General features: G+C 34.0%; 1 protein-coding gene across 1 annotated transcript; it reads right to left on the bottom strand.

Annotated features, from left to right (window-relative positions):
* Window positions 1-10294: 10294 nt before the first annotated feature.
* On the bottom strand, window positions 10295-11701 carry LOC142610712 (thaumatin-like protein 1). Its single transcript, XM_075782626.1, has 2 exons — window positions 11572-11701; window positions 10295-11126 (listed from the first exon to the last, which is right to left on the bottom strand). Exons 1-2 carry the CDS (start codon window positions 11624-11626, stop codon window positions 10447-10449), a joined length of 735 nt encoding a protein of 244 aa, XP_075638741.1. The 5' UTR covers window positions 11627-11701; the 3' UTR covers window positions 10295-10446.
* Window positions 11702-26935: the final 15234 nt, after the last annotated feature.

Genomic DNA, 26935 nt, shown 5'->3' with positions numbered 1-26935 from the left:
AACACTATGTACACTCCAAATTTTTTCCGCATCTCATAATGATACATTGTGAAAAGGTGTCATCCAAGTCCAACAAGATTGAGAGAAAGGTGTGATGTGAGCTTAGACAATTAATGAGAGATTAATGAGATAATAGTAAAATAGGTTAATGTGAACTTTTGAGTAACAGTAAAAAAAAACTTAATGAAAGAGGTAAAAAAATGCTAAATGCAAAATTAAAACATTACTTGGCAAGACCCCACACACTCCCGCACGAGTTCTTTGCTTATATATATATATATATATATATATATATATATATATTATACAGACCACTTCATGCGGGAGTGGAGAAAATAAACACTTCTATTTTCAAAAAATATCAGAAAACAACGGACCTGATACCATAAAGGCGGAAGGATGACAGCGCAGAAGGTGAAAGCACAACAGATAACAGATATATAGAATAATTCAAAGTAAATGATAATTGAAAGTAAGGCGGTAGAACCAGCCAAGCAGTTGTATATCAAAATAATTCAAAATATTGAAAACAGAAGTGTTTATTGAATGTACTTCAAAACACTTACAGCAGTAGTAGTCACAAGATTACAATGATCAACAGGGATAGTAGTACAAGGCTTGAAAGCTAGTCCTGGTTCTAGTTACAAGCTTTGTGTAATCAGTGAGATATTCTGAACTAAGGGAAGTCCTAGAGAGAGTTCTAAAGGAAATCCTAGAAGATAATTCTGAGTTTTCAATAAGGGACAACCCCCCTTAAATAAGTAAATAAAGCAGTGAATAGTGACATTTTTACTATTCATATCAGGACCCGTGAGGGGCATTAGGAGCGCAATATCTGGAAGGAATCAAGTCGGCTTTTAGGGCCGAAAGAGGTTTGGCTGGTAGTGCCAAAAGTAGTCAATAAAGAGATCATGGCAGCAGCAGTAAATACTTTTACCCTTGGGTGAATATTGAAACATCATTACCCATTGTGCAGGTCAGACAAACATGGGGATCAACAAGCTCCTAGATCAGGAGTATTTTCATCATATTCTTGATCATGCCCAAACCAATCTTTCGGATAAGGTTGGGGGTAAGGGAAATAAGGACTTTCAGCAACAAAACCTTCATCGTCAAAATTTCTATTTTCTGCCTCCTTTTCTTCCTCAATCTTTTTCTTGAGAATGGCATATAAATCATCTTTACTCAAATTATCAATATCTGAGGCTTGTGAAGTAGAGGGAGCCTTGGAAGTAGTTTGGGCACTAGAGAGTAGATGCTGGGGAGGCGGTCTTCGGTAAACATTGTCCAATATTTATGAAATGTAACCAAACTTGTCCCACCATTTAATATACCAATGTCTAGTAAGAATATCTCATTCTTTCTCATATTTCCATTTTAGAATCCAGGGGACTCTGAAACGTTTAACAAAGTGGAGAAGACAGGGAATTTGGCATTATGAGCATTTACCTTAAAGCCTTGTTTGAAAAAATTGAAACAGTCAACAAGAGGTTTGGGGAAAATATCAATATTAGGACCAAATTAATTCCACCAACGAGTGAACCAAAGAGGTAAATCAGCAGTGGCATCAAACTCTTTGTCAAAGTTAATAAACCATGAATGAGTCATTGTTTCATTCTGGTGAAGCATGAATCTGAACCAAGCGTCAATATAATCATGGTATGAATATGGGACAGGGTGCTTGGGGAGTCTTTTTGTTGAGGCAGGGGAATGTCCCCAACTAGCTTCAGTAGTAATGTTTTTCAAGTAAACACTGTGGTAAATAATTTTGGTTTTATCATGTAAATCAAAAATAGTATTGATAACAATGGAATTATCCTAGCGTAAAATGTCAGAATAATATTCTAGTTTTTTACCACCATGCTCGGCAATCCAGTGAAACATTGGAGGGAAATAGGTTTTTGCAATCTAGAGAGGATTCTTGATTGCAGCTCAATTTGGTTCAACAAAAAACAAGTTTTGGGAATATTGTTTTTTAACATATTGGGAAGCATTGGGTTTTCTTGGATAAATAGTTTGAATTGGCTGGTTAACAGGGGTCAAAGCATAAGGATCATAGGCAGAAGCCAAAACAGAGGAGTAATTAGGTTTAGGAATTGTTCCTAAGGGGGTAAACCGGTGAACAATTTCTTCAGGGGAGACAGGTTCTTTTTTAACAATTTGGTTAGGTGTTGCCGCAGGATTCTTATCCTTGGATCCTTTACTTGCCACTGTGGCACTGCAAGAATTCACGAGTAAGAAAATCAGGAATAGAGTTTTGAGAACCTTTAATATATTCAATATTAAAATCAAAAACACTTAAAATAGCTTGTCATCTGGCGAAAATATGTTTGGAGGCAATATTCTCAACATCTTTTTCAATAACATATTTTGCACTTTTGCAATCAATTCGTAATAGAAATTTTTGGTTCAACAAATCACTTTGAAATTTTGAAATGCACAATACAATAGCTAAAATTTCTTTCTTTATAGTACTATAATTTAGTTGTGGAGTATTCCAGACTCCAGAGTAAAAGCAAACAATTTGTTCGGATGAGTCAGGTGAAACTCTTTGTTTCAGAATACCTCCATAACCAATGTCAGAGGCATCGGTTTCAACAATTTTGAAGGCATTAACAGTTGGAATACCAAGACAAGGCAAAGTTTTAACATGAGATTTGATCTGTTTAACAAGAGAAGTATGAATATCAGTCCAAGGAGGAGGATTACTTTGTAACCGATCAAAAAGTGGTTTACATTGTTTCGTCAGATTTTTGTAAAAATCAGAAACATAGTTTAAGGAACCAAGAAATCTTTGAAGTTGAGTTTTATCAATAATTTCATCAGGGAATTTGTCTGCAAATTGAATTGCTCTATCAATCGGACGAATCCGTCCTTCAAAAATATCATAACCAAGAAATCTTACTTTGGTTTGAAACAATTTGATTTTCTTGGCAGAGATAACAAAACCACTTCGTTTGATAGTGTGTAGAAACGAGTACAAATGTTTCCAGTGTTCATCAACAGAGTTGGAGAAGATTAAGACATCATCTATGTAAACAATAGTAAAATGGCTGAAACAATTTAAGATATCATTCATGATATTTTGGAATTCACTTGGAGCATTTTTGAGGCCAAAAGGCATAACATTCCACTCAAAGTGACCAAAGGGTGTGGTAAAAGCAGTCTTGTACCTATCCTTCTCGTTAATTTGGACTTGCCAAAATCCGGATTTCATATCAAATTTGGAAAATATCACAACATTACTTAGTCTATGAACTAAATCATTCTTATTAGGAATAGGGTATCTAATCCATTCTAAGACTTTGTTCAGAGGCTTGTAGTTAATCACTAGGCGAGGAGTTCCTCTCTCAATCTCATCATTTTTCTAGACATAAAAAGCAGCACAAGACCAAGGAGATTTGCTATTCCAAAATCATTAATCTCAGTTTTACAAAATTCAACAGTTTTAGCATTCATCTGAATGGGACGGGTTTTAGTAGGAATATTTTTTTCATTGAAATCTTTAACATAAGGCAAGTCAACAATATGTTTTTTTCTATGCCAAAAAGCATTAGGAAGTTCAAAACAAACATCACTCATTAATATTTTGTTAAAATTATCAATTTTGGATTGTAGTATTCTATCAGAAAGTTGTTCAATAATTTTTTTGTATCTAACTTCTTGTTGAAGGAAGTTAAGGTGTTTAACTTTAGCATGGATCAGATTAAAAGCATTGTCATGGGTTTCATATTTTGAACAAAATTTGAATTTTACTTTTTGTCCAAAAGGATCAGTAGTAATTCCATCATCTTCAGTAAGAAAAAGGATATAAAGAGTTAATAAAAGGCAAACCAAGAATCACTTTATCAGTCATGTTTTCAACATGCACAGAGGGAATTTTAAAGCAAACATTATCATGGCAAACATGAGCATTATTCAATTCATATTTGATTTTCATTTTTGTTCCATTGGCAGAAACCAATCTCTTAGTAGATTTTTAAAAATATTTAGAAGTAATCAGTCATTCTTGAATACAATTAACATCAGCACCAGAATCAATCATAGCAACAACATCAAAAGCATAATCATGAGCAACAACGATTTTGAATTTAGTGTACCATTTAGGCAGCATATGTTTAACAAGAGATAGTTGATTATCAATCAAATTAATCAAGACTTTGTCAGAAACATTACCAGAAGGAGAAGCTTGTTGATCGGATTCATCTCCGTCTTCTTCCTCATCATTATCAGATTGGTGTTTATCCATATTTTTATCAATCTTCAGAATTAACAATTCTTTTTTATGATCATTATCATGTTTAATAGTTTTTACATCACTTTTTAATTGAATTATTTCTTGTTTAATAGTTTTTATTTCATATTGAATATCATTAACAGTTATTTCTTTGGATTTATTTTTATTAAATTTTTCCAAAGTTTCTTCAAAACTTATCGTAGATTTAGGTTTTTGAACCTTTTCATCTTCTGTTAAGTTTTTCATAAACTTGTCAAGATATTCTTTTTGTAAATTGGGGTCTTCAACTTTGCTTATTAATGTTAATAATAAATCATCGCTTTCTTTACTTTTAGTTAACATTCTAACAGATTTTATCACATTACAACAAGAATCTCTACAACCAAGTTTAATATTGGGAGATTTAGAAATATCACTACAAGAGCGATAATCAGAATTAGACGAGGAGAAATCCTCTTCAAAAGAATCAGTTGAAGTAGCAGATTCAAGAATCTGAAATAGTTCATGTTGATCATTATCATTAATGTTTAACATGTTCAGCTTATTTTTTAATTTACCAGGTTCTTGGTTACAGTCTTTACTGAAATAGCCAAATTTGCCACAGTTAAAGCATTTACCTTTACCTGATCTTTGTTTATCATGTTTTTTAAAAGCAGATTTCTTTTTGTCATAAAAATCATTGGGTTTAACAAAGTGGGTTCTATATCTTTTATGCTTTTTATGGGAATAACTTTTGTAAACCTTATCATGTTTACTTTTTCTTTTTTGCCTGGAAGGGGCAATAGGAGGTAAACCATATTATTCACAGAAATTACCCATTTCATATTTAGCTTTCTTCTTATCTTTTAATTGTTTTTTTTAACCAATTTTCATCATTATACATATTGATTCTAAGTTTTTTAATAGTGCTGAAAATATCACCATAAGTTAAATTATCAAAATCAATAGAATCATTTTTACCAATTAATTCATTTTTTTACCTTATGAGCAAAGATAGGAGGTAGACCATCAATAAACCTCTCTTTCCAATTAGGCTTCGTAGAGTCTTTCTTGAGCATAACTCTGGAAATAAATACATCTTGGTACCATCTGTAATCAGACATAGTAGGGTATCTCAAATTATTCAAATAATCAGAAATTCGAGACGAAATATTAGATGGAGTACCAACAAAATGTTTAAGAATGGTGTAAACCAAAGTATTGACACCATCAGGAATTCCATGATTAATACTTTCATCGAAAATGGGCATACCATCAATATCTCTTTTAACAGCATGTTTAATAGATTCTCTGGATTCTTTTGTGAGATGTGAATCCCACCAACCTCGAAGAGAACCAGTAAAACCAGAAGCAAACAAATCAACAATATCAGGGTGATCAAGATTGTCATGATTGTTCATGTATGCAATACCAACCATAGACATGTGAGCCATTTTGTTAATAATTTCTTGTTCAGACAAACCATCAATATTCCACTCATAAAGTTTTTCAGCAGAAATAGAAAATTGAGTTTGAAAGGATCTTTCTTCAAACTGCAAATCAGGAGGAGTAGGTTTAGAATACCAATTTTTTGTAAAAGACTCAGAATTGGGTTTTCCAACAAATCGTTTAATTTCAGGTAAACTTAAACCATCATCAAAAGCATTTTTTGAAGAATCAGAAGATAACGAGTCAGAATTTGTGTATTCTTCAGAAACAATTTCTTTCTCATTTCTTGAAATAGCATAATCAGCACTTCTAGAAGTAGATGTTTGCTTGGTTTTAACTTTTACATCAGCAAGCACTTTTTCAATTTTTTCAATAGTTGATCCTTGAGAGGCAACTAAGTCAAAAGTCTTGGTCTGAGAAGTTTTAAAGTCAATATTTTTTCTTTGACTGGGTAAGTCAATCAAAGGTTTCTCAGGCTTTGAAACAGCAGTTTTTTCAACAATTTTTTCTTCAATACGATCAAGTTGTTGACCAATAATATGCAGAGATTCATTAGTAAAATTGTTTTGTTCAATAATGGCAAAAACATGAGTTTTATCATCAGCAATTTTGAAAGGGGAGGCTTTTACCTCGGTGCTTTCTTTATCATTTGAACATGTGATCAAAACAGTTTCAAGGGGTGGATGGCTAGACCGGACAGTGGTCTTGTCTTTTTTAATAAAAATGGATTTTCTTATTACGTTCAAGTAATTAGTGTGAACTTCATTTCTTGAAACATAATAATTTTCCAAATAATCAAAAAACAAAATATGTTGTTTTAGCAAATTCATTTATTCTCTCCATTTCCTTTTGATTCTGTCTTTCTCAGACTGAGCAAAAGTACTTTGGTAAAATTTTCTTTTATCACGGTTTGCTTTAGAAAAGAATTCATTACTTAAAGCAACCATATCAATTTGAAAAGCAGGGATTTCAAAATCCATATCCATCGGATTAATCACACGTAATTGATTTTCAAAATCAAGGTTTTCAATGGGTGGAAAATCAGATCTAGAAGGAGTTTCAGATTTAACATCTTCTTCTTCTTTGTTAATATCAGAAGGAAATTCAGGTTTTGTTGAATAATAAGTATTGCTAACTTGAGAATTGTTGCTAGCAACTCCTTTTAGCCTCAAATCAAGTTTATCAAAATTCTTTTCTAGAAATTTATCAACATCAAAATTTCTTTTAACAAAACTTTTAGATCCAGCAAAGAACTTTCTTCCTTCATTGATTCTTAAGGGTTTGTTATTAGGAAAACATTTGGTATCATCAAAAAATATTTTAACAGTTCCATCAGTATATTGTGCAATTTTAGTAAGATCAAGTTCATCAAAAACAGGTTTAACATGTGGTGCTATTTGTTCCAAAGTCCATTCTCTGGGAAGAGTAATATCTTGCCATTGAATCATTTTAGGAACTTGGATCTTAGCATCAGGGGTGGAACATTGAATCAACATGGTTTTTCCAGCAGGATTACGTCCTCTAGCTCGAGGAGTTAGCTGGGAATCAAGCAGTCTATAAAAGATACGATAAATAAGAGTAAAAGGTCTACTACCATCATCCATATCATAACTAGAAGTCAATATATTCAAAGTTAAAGCTTTAATAATATTATGATCATCTAAAGCAAGAGCAAGATCAGGATCAGGATAACAATCAAAGTAAACAGGACCATCATACAAAGAAGCAGTAATCATACCAAGAATGCTATCATTAAATTTCTTAAATCTAGCATCTCGTAAACACATAAGCACAGAAGCATCAATTCCTTTTTTGATTAAAGGTTTAACAGCAACTTGAACCAAACCAATATGTAAATATTTAAGATTTTTCTTGGACAAGAACTCATTAATATTTTTCTTGGAAAATAAACAACATTTTTCATGAGTTTTAGAAATAAAAAAGGTTTGTTCAACAGTTCTAGCTCTATATTCAGAGAAAATATTTTTTTTAGTCCAATTGGTGTTTATCCATATTTTTATCAATCTTCAGAATTAACAATTCTTTTTTAAGATGATCATTATCATGTTTAATAGTTTTTACATCATTTTTTAATTGAATTATTTCTTGTTTAACAGTTTTTATTTCATATTGAAGATCATTAACAGTTATTTCTTTGGATTTATTTTTATTATATATATATATATATATATATATATATATATATATATTCCTTTATTACTCCTAATCACTAATCAGCATGTGTCTCAAATAATTTTGTGATAGGGCTTTATCATACATACAAAATAAGCATAGATTTTTTTTTTATCTTTATTTATTTTTTAAATGATATTGCTATTGTGTTCATCCTTATAAGAATTGCACAGATTAAATTTTCATTATTTTTGAAAATTTTTCTTTGATTCTGTTATAATTCATATATTGTGTTGGTTTAAATGAATTTTTTCTCAAGCTTTCAAAGGATGGACTTTAGATAAGATATTCAACTTTTATACGCCAAGCATTAACTGTAAGCCTTGTACATGGAACGAATTGAGATAAGAAATTAAGAATATGGTCCATTTTGGTCGGCCTTAGCTTGATTTGTCTAGACAACAATTTTCTCTTTTACCAAAAGTCCGACTTATTTTAGGTGAAAGTTTCCTTAATTATTACTTGTATACAAAATTCCAAGATCATTAAATTGGAATAGGTTCCTTACTAATCTAACCAATTGGAATAGAATGAAATTTCTTCCCATCCACACCAAATGTTGTGTACACTCCAAATTGTTTCCGCATCACATAATGATACGTTGTGAAAAGGTGTCTTCCAAGTCCAACATGATTGAGAGAAAGGTGTGATGTAAGCTTAGACAATTAATGAGATAATAGTGAAATAAGTTAATGTAAACTTTTGAGTAATAGTAAAAAAAAAACTATATGAAAGAGGTAAAAAAGTGCTAAATGCAAAATTAAAACGTTACTTGGCAAGACTTCACACACTCCCGCATGAGATCTTTGCTTATATATATATTCCTTTATTACTCCTAATCACTAATCAACGTGAGTCTCAAATAACTTTGTGATAGGACTTTCTCATACGTACAGAATAAGCATAGATTTTTTTTTTTTTTATCTTTTAAAAAAAAAAAAAAAAAGGATATTGCTATTGTGTTCATCCTTATAAGAATTTAAGCACAGATTAAATTTTCATTATTTTTGAAAAATTTTCTTTGGTTCCTTTATAATTTATATATTGTGTTGGTTTAAATGAATTTTTTCTCAAGCTTTCAAATGATGGACTTTAGATAAGATATTCAACTTTTATACGCCAAGAATTGACTGTAAGTCTTGTACATGGAACAAATTGAGATAAGAAATTAAGAATATGGTCCATTTTGGTCGGCCTTAGCTTGATTTGTCTAGACAACAATTTTCTCTCTTGCCAAAAGTCCGACTTATTTTTGATAGAAGTTTCCTCAATTATTACTTGTATACAAAATTCCAGGATCATTAAATTGGAATAGGTCCCTTACTAACCTAACCAATTGGAATAGAATGAAATTTCTTCCCATTTACACTAAATGTTGGGTACGTTCCAAATTTTTTCCGCATCTCATAATGATATGTTGTGAAAAGGTGTCTTCCAAGTCTAACATGATTGAGAGAAAGGTGTGATGTAAGCTTAGACAATTAACGAGAGATTAATGAGATAATAGTAAAATAAGTTAATGTAAACTTTTGAGTAACAGAAAAAAAACTTAATGAACGAGGTAAAAAAATACTAATATGCAAAATTATTTGAAGAAGTAATTTTGTTTTTTTTTTTATAAAGATATTTGAAGTATTTGAATTTAAATAGATAACAAATACAGATAAATACATATAGATATAAGACATTTGAATACAAATGGGCAATTAGAATAAAGGTTTTTTTTTTTTATCCTATTGTTGTACTAGCATTACTATTTTAACATTTTTTTTGCTTTTTTGTAGGGGGAAAAAAAAAAATAAAGGATATGTTGTTTCAGAAAATGTATTAGTGTATTTTGGTATGCCAAAAATTGAAGACAAAAAAGGGGAAAATTAAAGACGAAGCAGACGAAACTAAATTATATGTTATTTCAGAAAATGTAGATGATTTTTAACTTTTAATTTAAAATAAGCCAAATTAAAGATTATATGATAATTTTTAATTTCCTTCCTTGTCTGAAAATCAAACCAAGAGATTTTGACATGAACAAAGTTTCCCTTCAAACTAGTTTGGAGAAAAACCCCTTCAAAATCCTCATATATCTTTATATTGAGTGTAAATTTTGAAAATCTAACCGTTGGATTACATATTCTTATTATATCATTCATCCTTGCAAAATTTCAAGAAAATCAAATATATATATATATATATATATATGTGTGTGTGTGTGTGTGTGCACGTGTGTGTAAGAAGTTTGATGAGTTTCTTTCCAAACTAGTTTAGGAAGAAACTTTGTTCTTTTGATATGCAATTAACTTCAATTAATTGAATTAGAGATAAAATTGCATGCGATCAATAGTATACACTATGAAAATATCCTTGCTTTGAGGGTGAGTCATCCGGTAAAAGTGAAAGGGGAATTGGAAGGGTATACATATGTAGTAGATCTAAGGATGACAAAAGCCTCCTGTGAGGATATTAATTTGTTACGTTTTATTCAAATATTTATTTCATTGACACAAACATACATGTGCCTTAGTACGTGAAACTTATCAGCTTCTTATTACTATTTAAAGAGAAGGGAACGCATAATTCCTCTCCCTAATCTATGGACAGAAAGTGATAACGTAGTTAGGTGCACCAGAGCAAGTAAATGTGCTGTTCTGATCATCATAAGCATAGCTATAAGCTTGAGGACATTGCTGCTCAAAGATCTGAGAGTAGTTTGTGGGTGGACATGTTTCAGGCGTGCCATATGCGCCAGTGCAACAATATTGTGGTTCATTGAAAGCGGTACATGCACTCTTGCAAGCAATAACGCTCCCATCAGACCCTTTCACTTGCAGCTCTGCTGGGCAAGCCGCGTTCACGTTGGCTGGACAGCTTGAGGCCTTGCATTCGCCAGTTCCGCCTTGTGTGGCTACTGAAACAGGCAAGTTGAATCCATCTACAAGGCTAACATCATAGAAGTCCATTCCACCATCGGCGGCTATGTTGATTTCTACCAAAGAAGCTGGCGGAACTGCACCGTTACCATTGCATGAAACTTGACCAGAGCTACATTCTGCAGTAGCGCAACTGAACCTTCCGGAGCTATCTGTGGAGCATAGGGTACGGGCCCAGAATCGGCCTTTCCATGGAGCTTGGACATCTATTGCTGAGGATGCCGTAGATGCTAACTCAAACCCGGTAGTTGATAATTGAGGTTTTTGGTCTGAAGTTAAGGTTCCTGGCCAAACGGTATATGGACAGTTGTTTGTGAAAGTTATTCTAGCAGAGTGAGCACCTGCATGGAATGTGTATAAACCAAAATCATCGTCACCATTTTGAACATGAAAACAAAACCTGTATTGTAAGCAGCAAATATAAGTAGGAGATGCAACGTTAATTTTAACGTGTAGATCACACGTATCATGATGGTGCATGGTTATAATTCGACGGGCTGCAATTATAGGAACTACCATATTATTCTTTTAACTATCAAAAGTAAATAAATAAGAGTCGTGATAAGAAGAATATGCGTGAACGCTATGCCTTATTAGTGAGGTTTCATGAGTTTATTGTGTAAGTTCCCATATGATGAAGAAAGGGGCAAATCAAAACTGCCAGAGTGATGACTGACTTGTAGCAACCTAGAATTGTGTGATTCTTTTGGCTGTATATTAAGCACTTCTAGAGAGAAAGAGAGAGAGGGTGTGATGCTGCAAATAGTGATTAGTGAGGAGGCATACCAGATAGGAAAAAGAAGGCCAAGGTGAGGCCGTAGAGTGCCAGAGTTTTCATCATTGTATGATATCGTTGCTATAAGAACTAACAAGTATGATGAACTTGTGTGTACGTTGTATGGTGGTGAATGGTGATAATCCAAAGAACTTGGTTGGCTATATATATAGGCTTATAGGTGGTTGCGGATTTCATGGCGGTCCATGCGGGGAAACTAGACTTTTACTTTTCTTCTTCTTCTTTAATTGTTATTATTATCATTTTTTTTTTTTTTTTTTTTTGTTGAGGGCAAGCTTGGACTTTTCATTGCGACTGTATCATTATTTGTTACGTATAGGAGAAGCATGTAGCTGAGGAACTTGGTGTATTTTACAACAGCGGGTTGTCTAGAATGGCTAATAGCCTAATAGTGTTATGTTCAATAGACTTTTGTTTTGTAGTCAATTTAACAACGTGTGAGGTTGAGACGAATTAATGGTAGTCTAGTTCTCCCATGACTTAAGGTTACGTGCATAGGTTTTTTACTAGAAATTGAAGACTACTCCATATGCGACTTGTAACTTAAGTTATGCCATTACTAATTTGTCTGATTTCAACACGACTTTCTGTGGACGGTTTGAACTTTGACCCGGGGCGGCTGGGTTATGAGAGTTCTGCAGATGATTTCAACAGTAAAACTTTTTTCTTTTTTTTTGGAAGTAAAACAGTAAAACTTTTTTGTTTGTGAGTGCATATTAACAGTGTTGCCTTTGTATTCTGAAGAATGACCGCTTGCGCCATTTGCACCAACAGATTCATTCCAGTGGGGGCGAAATTGCTTCTTAAGGATAGCGGATTTAGTTCCGTGCCTCGACAATAAGTTTTACTTAATTCTTAATTTTATACTCTTTTGCACTTGTCTATTTTGCTTATAAGTTAATCTGAGCATATCTTGTTTTGTTGATATATTATTGATATTGCTTTGTAACTTTGTTAACAACTTGGACAATTTTCAAACTATACTTCCAACACATGAATCAAGTCTCATAACATAATAAGTAATATTTGTTGCACACATTGTTATAAACCCATTTTTTGAATTGAAATCGTGTTTTCAACTTAGAATTTTTGTTCAAACAATGTGTACGCGTAACAAGGTTTGTATAACAATTTTTTTCTTTATGTAATTTGAAAATTCTTTTCCAATTGGGGTAAATTAACCTAGACCTAGCAAATGCGTCGAACCGATAGATTTCAAGTTCACTTGGCTCAAGTATTAGTATTTTGAGAGAATAGTGAAGTGATACTTCTTCATCTCACACAATAGTGAGTTCCATTAATTAAATTCCTATTAATTTACCATTCATGTGAAAAGATAGAGTACTACGTCATAATACTCTTAAAATATCTAATGATTTTTTGTAAGCTAGTCAATCACCAAACTCAGGTGTACTTTTTAAGAGAGATTTTGATTAAGATTGCAAAATCAAGAGGGTGTTTGGATTGGGTGAAAACTGAGTTATATAAATCGTGCAACCCATAGAAGAATTGTTGTTTGGCAACATTTTTGAGTTATGTTCTCATCACTCAAAACTCAAAAATTTAAGTTTGTGTGATGAAAACTGGAAACAAGATTTTGGTGTTTTCGGATTATGAAATATGAGTTATAGTGGCAAAGTTGTAAGAAAACCAAACTTGTGGGACCCACTCTCTTGGCTTGTCTCTATCAAGTCCGACTCACTCTATCACCAACGACATTTTTTTTCTCTTCTTCTTCTTCTTTCCTTTTCTTTCTTTCTTCTTCTTTCCTTTTCTTTCTTTCTTCTTCAAACCCACTCCACCACCAATGGTTTTTTTTTCTTCTTCTTCTTTCTTTTTCTTTCTTTCTTTCTTTTTCAGACCCACTCCACCATGTTCACCCACGCATAAATCTATACCTAGAAACAGAAAGTCACTCCTCATTTTTGTGATTTTAGTCTTTGATCTAAGGATTCCTGGTTTTGGGTTTGGGTCTAGGTTTTTTGTGTTTGTGGGTTTGGCAATTTTGGATCGCCAATCTAAAGATTTTGTATTGGTGGGTTTGGCTTTTCTATGTTTGTGGTTGTGGTTTGAAGTTTGGGCTGTGATGGAGATGGGTTTGTGTGGTTGTTGGTGGTGGTATTGATGGTTGGAAACTTTTTCTTTTTGTGGGTGTAGATGATGGTTGGATTTTTCTTTTGGTTGTTGAGATTTTTCTTTTCGTTGTGTGGTCGTTGGTGGTGTTGACGGTGGTGGGTTCTGAGTTTGGCATTGATAGTGGTGATGGACTTGGGTTTGGGTTTGTTGGGTTTCCTAGAATGTTTTACCGTTAGTGTGTGGGTTTCGCCTTCTTCATCCTCTAGGTTTCATTCCTATGGAGCGTGAGGGAGTGGGTTCCGGTCTATCACACGGGTTTTTAAGAGAAAGGCAATGAAAGTTCTAACTTGAGGGCTCCAGAAAATTTAGTTAAATTTTTTTTTTTTTTCAAAGTGAAAAGTGAAAACTAAATAGAGTTTTGATGCCAAACACATTCTAGAGTGAGTTAAGAGAAAATTGGGAATTAGAAATGAGATATGAGAATTAGATTTGAATTATGAGTATTTAGATATATGAAGTGAGATATGAGTGAAGTGAGAATCAAACAAACCCCAAATCTTACAAAATTTCATTCCATATCATTCAATATCGGATGTTATTGCATTGACCATCATTTCTTTATTTGGTTAAATTCTTCTTCTCTTTAGGATCCAACTGCTTGACCGAAACTTTTTTTCCCTTTCATTTTCTAATTTTTTTTGGTAAGGCCAAAAACACACTTAAAAGCAAAAAAAACTTTTGTGTTGTCAATAGGGGGAAAAATCCAATATAAGAAGATGAATCTTGAATAAGAGATGGATTTTACAGTTTATGTGTGATAGGCCAAGAATGTATTGACCCCTTGTGATCAATTAATTGATTAATTAGCCAAGTTTATTAATTAATCAAATCAACATGCAATACACATGGTAGCACAAACAAATCACCAACTAAAATAAAATGCAGCGGAAATTAAAGTTGACACGGTAATTTGTTTACGAATGGAAAAAACCTCTAAGGCAAAAACACCACCCGGTGATTTTAAGGTCATTACTCCCAAAAATTCACTATTATCACAACAAGCAGTTACAAGTGAAGGAATCGCAGTACCTTATACCAACTTACAGTTGAACTCTTACCACAATACCCAATTGGACTTGTTTAGTAGTAACAATCTCTCCTTTTAATGTACAGCTCCCAATATGTAACTAACCAATAGATGTGCGGATCCTAGTACGCGACTTAATCACCAACTTTTGAAGAATGTTGGCTGCAAAGTTCTTCAGTTCATCACACAATGAAGATCACGAAACCCCTTGGTCACAAAACTCTACGGTGTACAAACACAGCAGCTTCTTCAAGAGAAAGATGAACTAGGGCATATGTCTCCGGTTTATAATATGCTTGTGAAAAACTTTTGCATTGATGTGCATCAGCTGTGACGGCCCTTAAAAAAATCCTTATATATATTTAGGGTTGTGAGTAAAGAAAGCTCAAACATCTATTCACAAATTGGATGAAAATCAGAATTGGAAAACTGACTTTCTTAAATCTCGATAGATACCCTATCTATTGAACAACTGTTAAGTTTTGGGCTAAAATAGCTTTTTAAATCTCAATAGATGCTAGCTGTCGAGCTAGCTTTCGAGTTTTAAAATCCAACACTTCATCACTTGATTCTTGGACAAACTTGCATGGCTTTAACACTTGAACTTGAAACCTTGTTTCTTGAAGCATTAAACACATCCTAGATCTACCCAATTATAAGTGAAGTGCGTTTTGTCAAAGGATAGCCAATACATGATGACATATATATATCAATAATGAATACAAGGTTTGCTATCACAAAGTGGTCACAAGACCAAAGGTACATGAACAAAGTATCTAAAAGATAAAGAAAAGAAAAGATACATAAGTTCTCACTACATCCCTCAAAGTATACACACTCCCCCGAACAAAAATTTCCTATGTACTAACTCTCCCCTTAAATACACGACTACTCTCATCCCAAAACTACTCCCTCTTTTTGTCATGAATGACAAAGGGCAAGTAACTCAAGCAGTCATCTCATCATCATTGGAAGAGCTAGAACCATTATCCTTATCACCAACTCCATCAGAGCCACCATCGTCGTCCTTATCCTTAGAAGTCTCTGGAGAAGAAATGGGAGACTCAACGAAGCCACCAAGGCGAGCCTGTCGTCGTGCAATACTACCGACACGGGTGTTCACCTGACATAACTCATCGCTGAGAGTGTCAAGGCGAGCATCCATGCGTTGAAGTTGTGCCATGATTGCATCAAGAGTCACACTGCCCGTAGAACAGGAAGGAGCAGATATGGATGGAGTTGAAGAAGCTGAAGTCGTCATTTCAATCCATGTCCGCCTCGGTCGAAGTTGCGCCTTGCTCCGTTTAGCGGTAGCAGCGTCTATGGCACACATAACAGAGAAGTGGTCCGAGTCGGGATAGGAGACAGAAAAATGGCGAATGATTCGCATGATAGACAAAGGAAAAATGAGCTTATCATGGGTCGCTGTATCCCTATAGACATCTATGAAAGATAAAATAAAGTGAGAAAGGAAGTCAATAGAAATGTGCTCTAAGAGGGATAACAAAAAACGAGCACGAGGCTCTGTGATAGAGTTATAGTGAGACAAAGGATGGAGAACGAATGTCATCACCATGTTAAGGAATCTTGGACCTTTAGCAAAGGCCGAGCAAGGGGTGTTTTGACAGTCACCCTAAGAAGAAGGTATCTCACAAAATAGAAACATGAGTTCGTCTTTAGACATAGTCTTAAGACGATCACAGTCGGGGTAGTCGGGATGCGCTACCCTTGGGACATGTAGCACCTCAGAAATAACATCCGGAGTGACTACGATGCGCGTACCTCGAACGCGAGTGATAAAATGAGATACAGAATACTTAAATCCGTGCATATTGGAGTAAAACTCCTGTATGATCATAGAAGGGCACGTGATCGGGATGCCACACAATGACTCCCAACCTCTACGGTAGATGACAGTGGAAAAGTCAGTATCGAAAAAGTCCAATAAGATGACTTGGCGTTCCGAATGAATGCCTCGTCGGGAAAATGCATGAATATGTGACATGCAAAAGTAAAAATATCATGGGCTCAGCCCAATCCAATCCTACCAACACACATGTAATCAACACATATAGCACACATCTATAATGCATGAAACATTGTTATAATGCAAATGTGATGCAATGCATAAACAATTAGGATCATTTAAACAAAACCCATTCCATAAATTTCACAAAAAAAGTTCATCAATTTTGAAAAACCCCAAAATTTTTCAAAAAAAAACCCCAAAAGTTAGGCCAAAATGCATGAAATGTATGATAAAGAGATAAAAATGAGATCATACCAGTGAAGAATACAAGGAAAAGACCGAAGATTAAGTAGGGAAGATGAAGAGGTTGAGTGAGAAGTGTTTGGGAGAGATAGAAGTGATTTTCCGTCGAGAGAGATCGGAGTAAAATGAGAGAAAATCGCGCTGAAGGCTTTATATAGGATTTCAAAATTCTCGACTGATCGAGAGATATCGAGAGGTGTCGAGGTTTAAAATTTAACAGATACAACTATCGAGAAGCTATCTAGAGGTCTCCATAACAAAAGGGGCTCAATGGTTTAAGATGCTATCGAGCATCTATTGAGGAGACAAAAGCTTTCTCGATGGATTGAGAAGCTATCGAAAAGCTATTAAGATTGGGATAAAAAGAAGCTAAAGAGCTCGATAGATAGCCTAGCTGTCAAGAGGTGTCCAGCAGCTGTCGTGATTGCTTAAAAACAATTTTTCAAAGAAGGGAAAAACACAAACATGAATGCAATCAAGCATGCTACACAACCAAGGATTCAAACAACATTTTAAATTCTCAAAATCATCTCTCAACAAAAAAATTGTTAAGCACACAGATCCAAAAACACACACACACACACTAAACAAGTCTAACCAATTTTATATTCTAAAAACAAGTCAAGATACTTTAGTGAGCATACATTTACACATGTAGACCTTGTGATGGTCAAATCACATTGTACCTACACATGTATCAAAAGCAGCAAAAAATATTACATGTTGTGTGTGAAAAACATTGCAAGATTGCATGAGCGTTTACATGCTATGATGATTTGAGATATGAGCAAATTCATTTAACTCACACACAATTATTACTGCTTGATGGGGACTATCACCTTCGAGGTACATCCTATAACTCCCACATCTCCTAGAAGACACGCTTGCAATCATATATAAAGCATTTTAATTCTTTTTTATTTAATTTTTCTTTGCATATTTTTCTTTTATTAAGCATATCATGCATGGGCATGTAAGTAAGAGAAAAGAAATACCCAATTATGTTAAGCTTTTGACATTGCACTTTTACTATGCTGAACCATACAAATGTCGTTTCATAATTGGCAGGCAATAGTGATGAGTTGGTTATTTATGCCTTTCTCTTAGGATTTTTTAGTATTTCCCGTCAAAAAGAGTGATACGAGTGATAAGTATAGGAGATTACTTAATCTTACTCATCACAAACACGAGCCACAAAGCTTACTTGCTTAGTTGTGCATAGAGATACTCATCTAAGCTACAAGAGATACAAAGTTTAGAAAATTTTGTTTCAATGGTCATTCAAGGTACACAAGTACCAATGTACACAAACGCACACTGTTTTTGTATTTTTCTGATTTTTCAATTTTTTTTTAAATAAAGAAAACATGAAAAAAACAAACGAAAACATGTTAAGTAAAGCAATGCATAAAAACTAGACTGACTCAAAACAATAAAGCAAAACACACAAGTAATGCAAACACAAAAATAGAGGGAGGAGAGAGAAAAGTGACTAAATCACTTAGAGCCTTTTTCCTTCCACACCTTGGAGGAACCTTTCTTTTTAGCGAACCCTTGAACTGGTGGTGAGGGGGAAGAATTGCAACCGTTCAAGTTTGAAAGGAACATGAGGGCTTTGAGAAGATCTCTAAGAGGAGCAAGAGAGGATGGAAACTAATTTTGGTTTCCCAATGAGATCATACTGTTGCTTTATTGAGTGGCTAGCCACTTATAGCAATTAGGTTGAGTATGTCTAGCTACTCCACAGTGATGCTAGAGATGCTACTACTTATGAGCAATACTCTTCTTAGCCCTAGGGTGTTTAGTTTCTTTTTTAGCAAGCTTAGGGGGTGTTCCTAAGATAGATTTACCATTGTATATGTTCTCACTAGCTAACATAGTTTTGACATCATTGTTCTCAGATTCAACATTATTAGCAGGAGAAACAAAAATAGTAGTACTAGAGGAAGCAGTATTAGGAGAAGAGAAATCATACCCTAAACTAGTTCGATCAGAATTAGATTTTTGAAGGTTGAGCATCTCATCAAGCTTTGCACTTGAAGTCCTCTCCAGCTGAGCTCTGACTTGAAACAACTCCGCTTCAAGCTTCTTGGTCTTCTCAGCCAAGAAATTGTTCTCAAACCTCAGTGTTCTAATAGTCTGATTGGCTTCATCAAACTTTGTGGAGATTTCTTCTCGTTCAATCTCCATATCACTAAGCTTTTTGGTGGCCTACCTATACAACTTCTCATGCTTTTCGGAGACCTTGTATAATTTTGTATAGGCTGTACGGATGTCATCTTGTTCATCTATCTTTTCAAACTTAGAATCCACCAAATCCTCTTCTTCATCCACATCTTCTACAATCCCTTTAATAGGATTGATAGTGGCGATGAAGGAATTTAGGATTCCGTCATCCTCATTTTCGGAATCATCCTCAAGTTCGATGTCGCTCAAAGTAGCAGCAAGTGCCTTGCTCTTCCCAATGGACTTGAGATAAGTAAGGCATTCCTGTTTCATGTGACCGACACCTTGACACCCGAAACACTTATGTCCTGAGGGAATAGTGTACCGACCGCCATCCCTAACACCCTTCTTCCCTTTGTCTTGGCTCTTAGATTGAGAAGTAGATTGCCTACGATCCTTGTCGAAGCCCTTCGCATTGGCATTCTTTATGAACTTCTTAAACAACCTGGTAATGTAGGACTTCATTTTAGAATCTTCATTGTTTGAAGACTCATCCGTGTCACTGCTCTTGGCCTTCAATGCCATACTCTTGCCCTTACTTGATTTCCCAATCTTTGTCAAACCCAACTCATAGGCCTGTAAATTACCAACCACCTCTGTTAAAGGAATTTTGTCGATGTCCTTTGATATTTCAATAGCAGTGATCTTGGCATGAAATCTCTCACGTAGAGATCTGAGTACCTTTCTCACAATCTTTGGTTCGGGAATAGTTTCCCCAAGATTAAAGGCTAAATTCGCTATGTTCTTAAGCTTGGCATAGAACTCATCAAACGACTCATCCTCCTCCATCTTAATCTCTTCAAAGCTTGTAGTGAGCCTCTGAAACTTTGAATCCTTCATAGCCTTTGTTCCCTCATAGGTTGTCTGGAGAATGGTCGATGCTTCCTTCGCAGTTTCAGTGGAGGATATCTTCTTGAACTCCTCATTTGTGACCGCACTGAATAAAACATTCAATGCCCAGCTGTTGAAGTTAGCCGCCTTGATCTTAGCATCATTCCAATCAGCCAGCGCTTTCTTTGACTTGGTCCAACCTATCTCCACAGCTTGCCACACTTTCTCATCTAAAGATTGCAAGAAATGTCTCATGCGTACTTTGCAATATGTATAGTTCGTACCATCAAATAAAGGAGGTACAATGAGTGACTGTCCTCTATCCATGACAAACAGGAGTCAATAGATCACACAACAAAGATTAAACACTAATCAGAGTGTGCTTGCTCTGATACCACTTGATAGGCCAAGAATATATTGACCACTTGTGATGAATTAATTGATTAATTAGCTAAGTTTATTAATTAATCAAATTAACATGCAATACACGTGGTAGCACAAACAAATCACCAACTAAAATAAAATGAAGCGAAAATTAAAGTTGACACAGTGATTTGTTTACGAATAGGGAAAACCTCCAAGGCAAAAACTCCACCAGGTGATTTTAAAGTCACCACTCCCGAGAATTCACTATTATCACAACAAGCGGTTACAAGTAAAGGAATCTCAGTACCTTATACCAACCTACAGTTGAACCCTTACCCCAATACCCAATTGGACTTGTTCTATAGTGACAATATCTCTTTTTAATGCACGACTCCCACTACGTGACTAACCAATAGATGCGCGGATCCCAGTACGCGACTTAATCACCAACTTGAGAAGGATGTTAATTACAAAGTTCTTCAGTTCATCACATGATGAAGATTACGAAGCACCTTCATCACAAAACCCTACAGTGTACAAACACAACAGCTTCTTCAAGAGAAAGATGAACTAGGGCATATGTCTCTTGTTCACAATATGCTTGTGAAAAACTTTTGCATTGATGTGCATCAGTTGTAACGGCCCTTAAAACAATCTTTATATATGTTTAGGGTTGTGAGAAAAGAAAGCCCAAACATCTATTCACGGATTGGATGAAAATCAGAACTAAAAAACTGACTTTCTTAAATCTCGATAGATACCATATCTATCAAACAGCTGTCAAGCTTCAGGCTAAAACAACTTTTTAAATCTCGATAGATACAAGCTGTCAAGCTTTAAAATTCAGCACTTCATCACTTGATTCTTGGACAAACTTGCATGGCTTTAACACTTGAACTTGAAACCTTGTTCCTTGAAACGTTAAACACACCCTAGATCTACCCAATTACAAGTAAAGTGCGTTTTGTCAAAGGATTAGCCAATACATTATGACATATGTTCCTAACATGAGTCACATATGTCCTAACAATGTGGTTTTCTTATTACAAATTTGTCCATAGTTTTGGAAAGAGAACAAAAGATAAACTATGAATTCATTTAATATATTTTTTCTTAATACAATAAACATATTAATTATTGTTACTAAGATTAAATTTTAGAAATTATCTATTGTTTCTAAATACAATAAACATATTAATCATTGTTGTTGTAAGTGAACTTTAATTATTATTTCTTAAAATGTTTTTATCTATTAGTATATGTCTTTACTCATTACAATTATTTTATTTACCAATTAAACTCAACATTGACAACTATTGGTCTTTATTATTGTATTGAGAAAAAAAAAATTGTGTTAACATTTGCATTTATCTTCACTCAATCATTCCCCTATCCCGTGCCCCATGCCCCTTATCTATTTTCTTTTTTTTTAAGAATCACGCATGTCTAATTGTATAATTGCTTTTTAGTGTAACATTTCCTGTTCAAAAAAACTAAAATATTGTCAAGAGAATCATATTCAAGCTTATTTCATTGAACTTAAAAAAAAAAAAAAAAAAAGGGTTAGGAGTTCAAAATTTTATTTTGGGAAAAATGCTCACACACTCCTTGAACTTTGAAGTAGTGACTAAAACACCCCCTAAACTTTTAATTTGGCCAATTTACTCCGCATATGCTTGCCAAATCTATACCTCTGTTAGTTTGGTGTTAAAAAACTAACAGAAACTCAAACTCACATGAGAGACACGTGAGCATAAAAATGACCAAGGGAGTATGAATTATTTCAATTGAGATGGAGAGAGAAAGCTTTAGAGAGAGAGAGAGAGAGAGATTGTAGAACCAGAAGTCCAGAACCACGTGTCTCTCTTATTCTTTTCCGTTGTTCTGTTCACTTCTATTTTGTTTGTTTCATTAGAGCATCCACAATAGTGGTGCTAAATAGCTATATTGCTATTTTTAGCACCACTAATACTTAGAACGCATGATGTAGTAGTGGTGTCATAGCTAAATTTTTTATTAAATTTATCTCTCTTCTCTCATTAAAATTTTCTCTTTTTCTTTCTTTCTCTCTCTCTCCGGCTTCTCTTCCTTCTTCTTTTCTTCCGCAGTGGTGCTCGAGTGGATCGGCCTTTAGTTTTGGTGGTCGTGGGTCAAGCGGGTCCTGAACACCCCTACTGCTAAGACCCCATCTCCCCAAACCCATCTCGCCAAGACCCCATCTCCCCAAGCCCCATCGCTGATCTGTTACCCAAGCCCCATCACCGCCAAGTAGGTGTTGGGTTTGTGTATGTGTGCTGAGTTTGTGTTTGTGTTGGATTTCCGCCAAGTTTATCCTGGGTTTGTGTTTGTGTTTTCGTGGGTGTGGTCTGATTGGATTGTGGCCTGTGGATCAGTGGGTTTCGTGGATTGTGGCCTGTGGGTCGATGGTGGTGGGTTATTGATCTGTGGGTGTGGTTGGTGGGGCACGACATGGGTTGTGATGGTTGGGTTGATGGGTCACGGCATGGGTTGTGGTAGTTTGCTTGCTATATATTAGAGAAGAGAGAGACGAAGAGGAAAGGAGAGAAAGAGATAGAGATGATGATGAATAAAAAACAATATTTAAATGAAGTAGCTAAAAAAATAAACCCATTGATGTTGGATGTGTTGTGAAATGGTAAGTTAAAATAGATAAAGTGACTTCTTGTAGTGCTAAAAGGCTAAAAATTTGCCTCTACTGCTGTGGATGCTCTTATATTGTTTTTGTTTGGCTATCGGCAAATACTTTTTTTCTCCATTTTTCTTTACTTGGGAAAGTTTTTCTCTAACAGTGGTTATTGAATATACATACATATATATATATATAGTGGCGGAGCTAGGATTTTGGTTCAGAGGGGGAAAAATTAAAGACAACATTTAAAGTGAAATTAATCTAAAAAATATTAATCGATAATAATAACAAAATATATATTTTTTATATCATAAAAAAAATAACCAATTCATAGTTACAACAAAATCTACATCAAAAAGTTTACAAACTGATGTAGTAAAAATGTGATTAGTGTTATTCAAATAATATAATGAATAGATGTTTGTAATTATTTTTTGTGATTGGTGACATGCTAATTTGTAAGATATAAATAGTAAAATTTGTAATAACTCTAGCATCATTTAACAATAAAATGTTACAAAAAGTTTCATTAATAGTGAAAATAATGATAGAAAATAAAAAGAAAAAAAATTGTGAAATAGGTGTCTTACAAGGACACTAGGAACAAGACAAAAGCTTACAAGGACAGTAAAATAAGTGAAAAGGGGATATAATTTGATGTTTGAGAAAACTTTTTTTTACTTTCTTTTTCTTGTGTCAAAGTGATGACTTTCAAGTTTCAACCAATTGAGAGTCATTTTTTTTCCCCCTATGCTAGAGTAACTACTTAAGATTACACATACAAGAAAATTTTAAGTGGACTCAGGGGGGCAGGGGCCCCCCTCGCCCCCCCTCCGGCTCCACCAATATATATATACTCACCAACAGAGAGGTTTTTGAGCGAAGCAATGGAAGGGAATATGAAAACAGCGTCATCCTCTTCCTTGACTTTTGAACTTTTTAGGTCCAAAGAATTTTCTTTGTCATCTGGGATTTTTGGGTCTATCTTTGTGCCTTCAACCAAGGTATTGGTTTTATTCTCAATTCAACTCTGTTGTTTTGAGCTAATGTTTAGAATCTATAAATATGCGAGGTATTTTCTTCAATTGTTTCGATTTGATTTTCATTGCTTTTATTGTGTTATGTTCACCTGTTTTCTGCATTTTATGGTATTGGTACCAATTTTTGTTTTTAGTGTGAGAACCTTCTATCTCTCGCTAAAGCCTTCTACAATTTCTACTAGTTTTTTAACACCAAACTTAAGGTATTGATTTTACAAGTTTATAAAATTTGTGGAGTAAATTGACCAAATTAAAAGTTCAAGTGCTATTTTGGCCACTATCTCAAAGTCTAGGAGGTGTGTGAGCATTTTTCCCTTTAAAATAAAAAAAAAATTATTTTAAAAAAATTATACATAATTCTTCTTCTTTTTTTCCAGCTCAGGGGGTTTATTTGAAACCCTAAGATTCACTTGCCAATGCCCTTGCGTCCTCAGAGTTTCTACTAGGGAAATTGAAGACAACCCATATGCGAACTGTAAGTTATGCCATCACTAATTTGTCTGATTTCAACTTGACTTTTTGTGTATGATTTGAACTTTGAACTTTGAACCTGGGGCAACTGGAAATGTTTGTGAGAGTTCTGCAGATGATTCTAGTGGAAAAACATAGTTTGTATCACATACAAAATATACGCAGCGGAAAATTAACGAATCTACTTCATTCGTAATTGATAACATGTACTATGTAAATTTCAAAATTTAAGAACAAGAGAGCGTACCTTGGTGCGATGAAATTCAAAACCAAAGATTAGAAGTACTTGGGAACACTTTTAATTTTCACTTATGCCCAAGAAGTGTGGTCTCTCAATCAGTTTACACTCACATACATACTATTTCATTCCACCCAAAATTCTATATGTTTCTCTCCTTATATCTAACTGATTATCTAATTGGACCAGCCTTTTGGGTCATTCCAATTGGGCTTCAATATGTGGCTTGGAGTGGGACCAAAAGGGAATAAATAAGACTCTAACTCCAATGGGTCTTGGGCTGATCTGTCAACTCTTGACAAATCCAAAGTTACCATTAATTATATTTAATACCACTATATAAGTATAATTGCACTCTAGGCCTTATTAATAAATTATATCTCAATACTTTATTATACATGCAATTCCTTTATTAAAATATTCGTTGTAATACAAAGTCATGAATATTGATTGCCACTTTGAAGATTACTACATCGTAATCCTTGAGTGCCCGGTTTAATCCTTTAAATTATTCATCATATATCTATGAAAACCAATTTCATAAATATATACTTTAGTAATTTCTTACTAAAGTAGTTAGACCTAATATTCTGAATAACCAAATCCATTAAACTTATCTCAAATTAAAATTTTATATATCCGTTAAGAGATTATGAATTTCATCTTGATAATATATGTTTCATCAACATTAAATGCGGCTGCCCAACATACTGTGATTTTGATCGTGACTTTAGATCTCACTTCTGATATATCAAAGCAACCTACACTTCATGATCAGGTTCATTATTCTTTTAGGATTGAAAGTTCATGTAAATAGAAGTCGTGAAATTGATTATTCATTTGACAGTCGTTAGCAGGATAATAAATCTCACAGCGGTCCAAATCAATATGTCTTAACTCTTAAAACATATCAACTAGAAGTCTCCACTTTCATGTTCAAGACAAATCGTCTTAGTTAATATATTATATAGTCTTCACAGATGAAATGCCCAATTTCATCACCAACTACGGACTAAAATTCTATGTTTACAAAGAACTTGTGATTTATATTTTTTGTGACTAAATCACATACTATGCATCTTATGAACTATATGATAATGTCCGAATATTCATGTTACCATTATTTTAGATAGTAACAAAACAACTTTATTAATCATAACATGATATCATACATAATATCATATATAGCATCATACAATAGGATTTAAAGTGCACATATCCTAACAGATTCTTACAGTAAAATATTTTTGTTGTTCATATATTGAATAACTATAAATTTATAATGTAATCTTAAATTTTAAATGACATAATACCCTATAAGACCTATACATTGTTAGACATAAGAAATAAATTCATAACCGTGACTTTTTCAATCTTTAATGTTGTACTTATTAAAGAGTTTTTAATGAAGAACATTGTAAACGTTGATATGGTGGTTAATTGAAACTATGATTCTCATGACTCCCACTCTAATGTTAACAAAAAAACCACCATTTCTATTAACTTTACACCAGTCCCTGGAAGGAAGAGGTCAGGGTACTGTACCGGAGGCTGTACCGGTTTGGCTAGTGGTACGATATATTTCGGGTATCGGTTAATACCGGTGTACCGTTTCGAGATTACCGCTAAATATAAATATATATATATATATATATTCTCTTAAAAATATAAAAAGATTTAAAGTCTGACTAATAATAATAATTCCTTTAAATATTAATAATTATGTTTGTAGTATAACTTTTTATTTTAAGAAGGATTGTAGTTTAATAATAGTACTAAGTACATGTGCTTACTAAATGCAGTAATGAAAAAACAAAACAAATAAAAATCAATGTGCAAAACTTAAAACTAGGACACGTGTGATTAGAGATAAGTTTGAAAATTTTGAAAAGACTCATTTAATGACTTCAGTACATTCACATGGGAGTGGGAGTGTGGGACTCTAGCTTACAAAAGAAGATATATCAGTGCGCGTTCAAAACTAGAAAAACAAAACAACAGAGAAGCTAGCGGAAGAAAAACAGAGAACGGAGAAGTGAAGAGGCGAGGAAGAAGAAGCTGAAGTAGGTGAGGAGACTGCAATTGACAAAATGGAAG

Source organism: Castanea sativa, chromosome 9 (assembly GCF_040712315.1).
Source record: "Castanea sativa cultivar Marrone di Chiusa Pesio chromosome 9, ASM4071231v1".
NCBI classification, from domain to species: domain Eukaryota; kingdom Viridiplantae; phylum Streptophyta; class Magnoliopsida; order Fagales; family Fagaceae; genus Castanea; species Castanea sativa.
The sequence above is the reverse complement of the archived record's forward strand: the minus strand, read 5'-3'. Positions and strand labels throughout refer to the sequence as shown.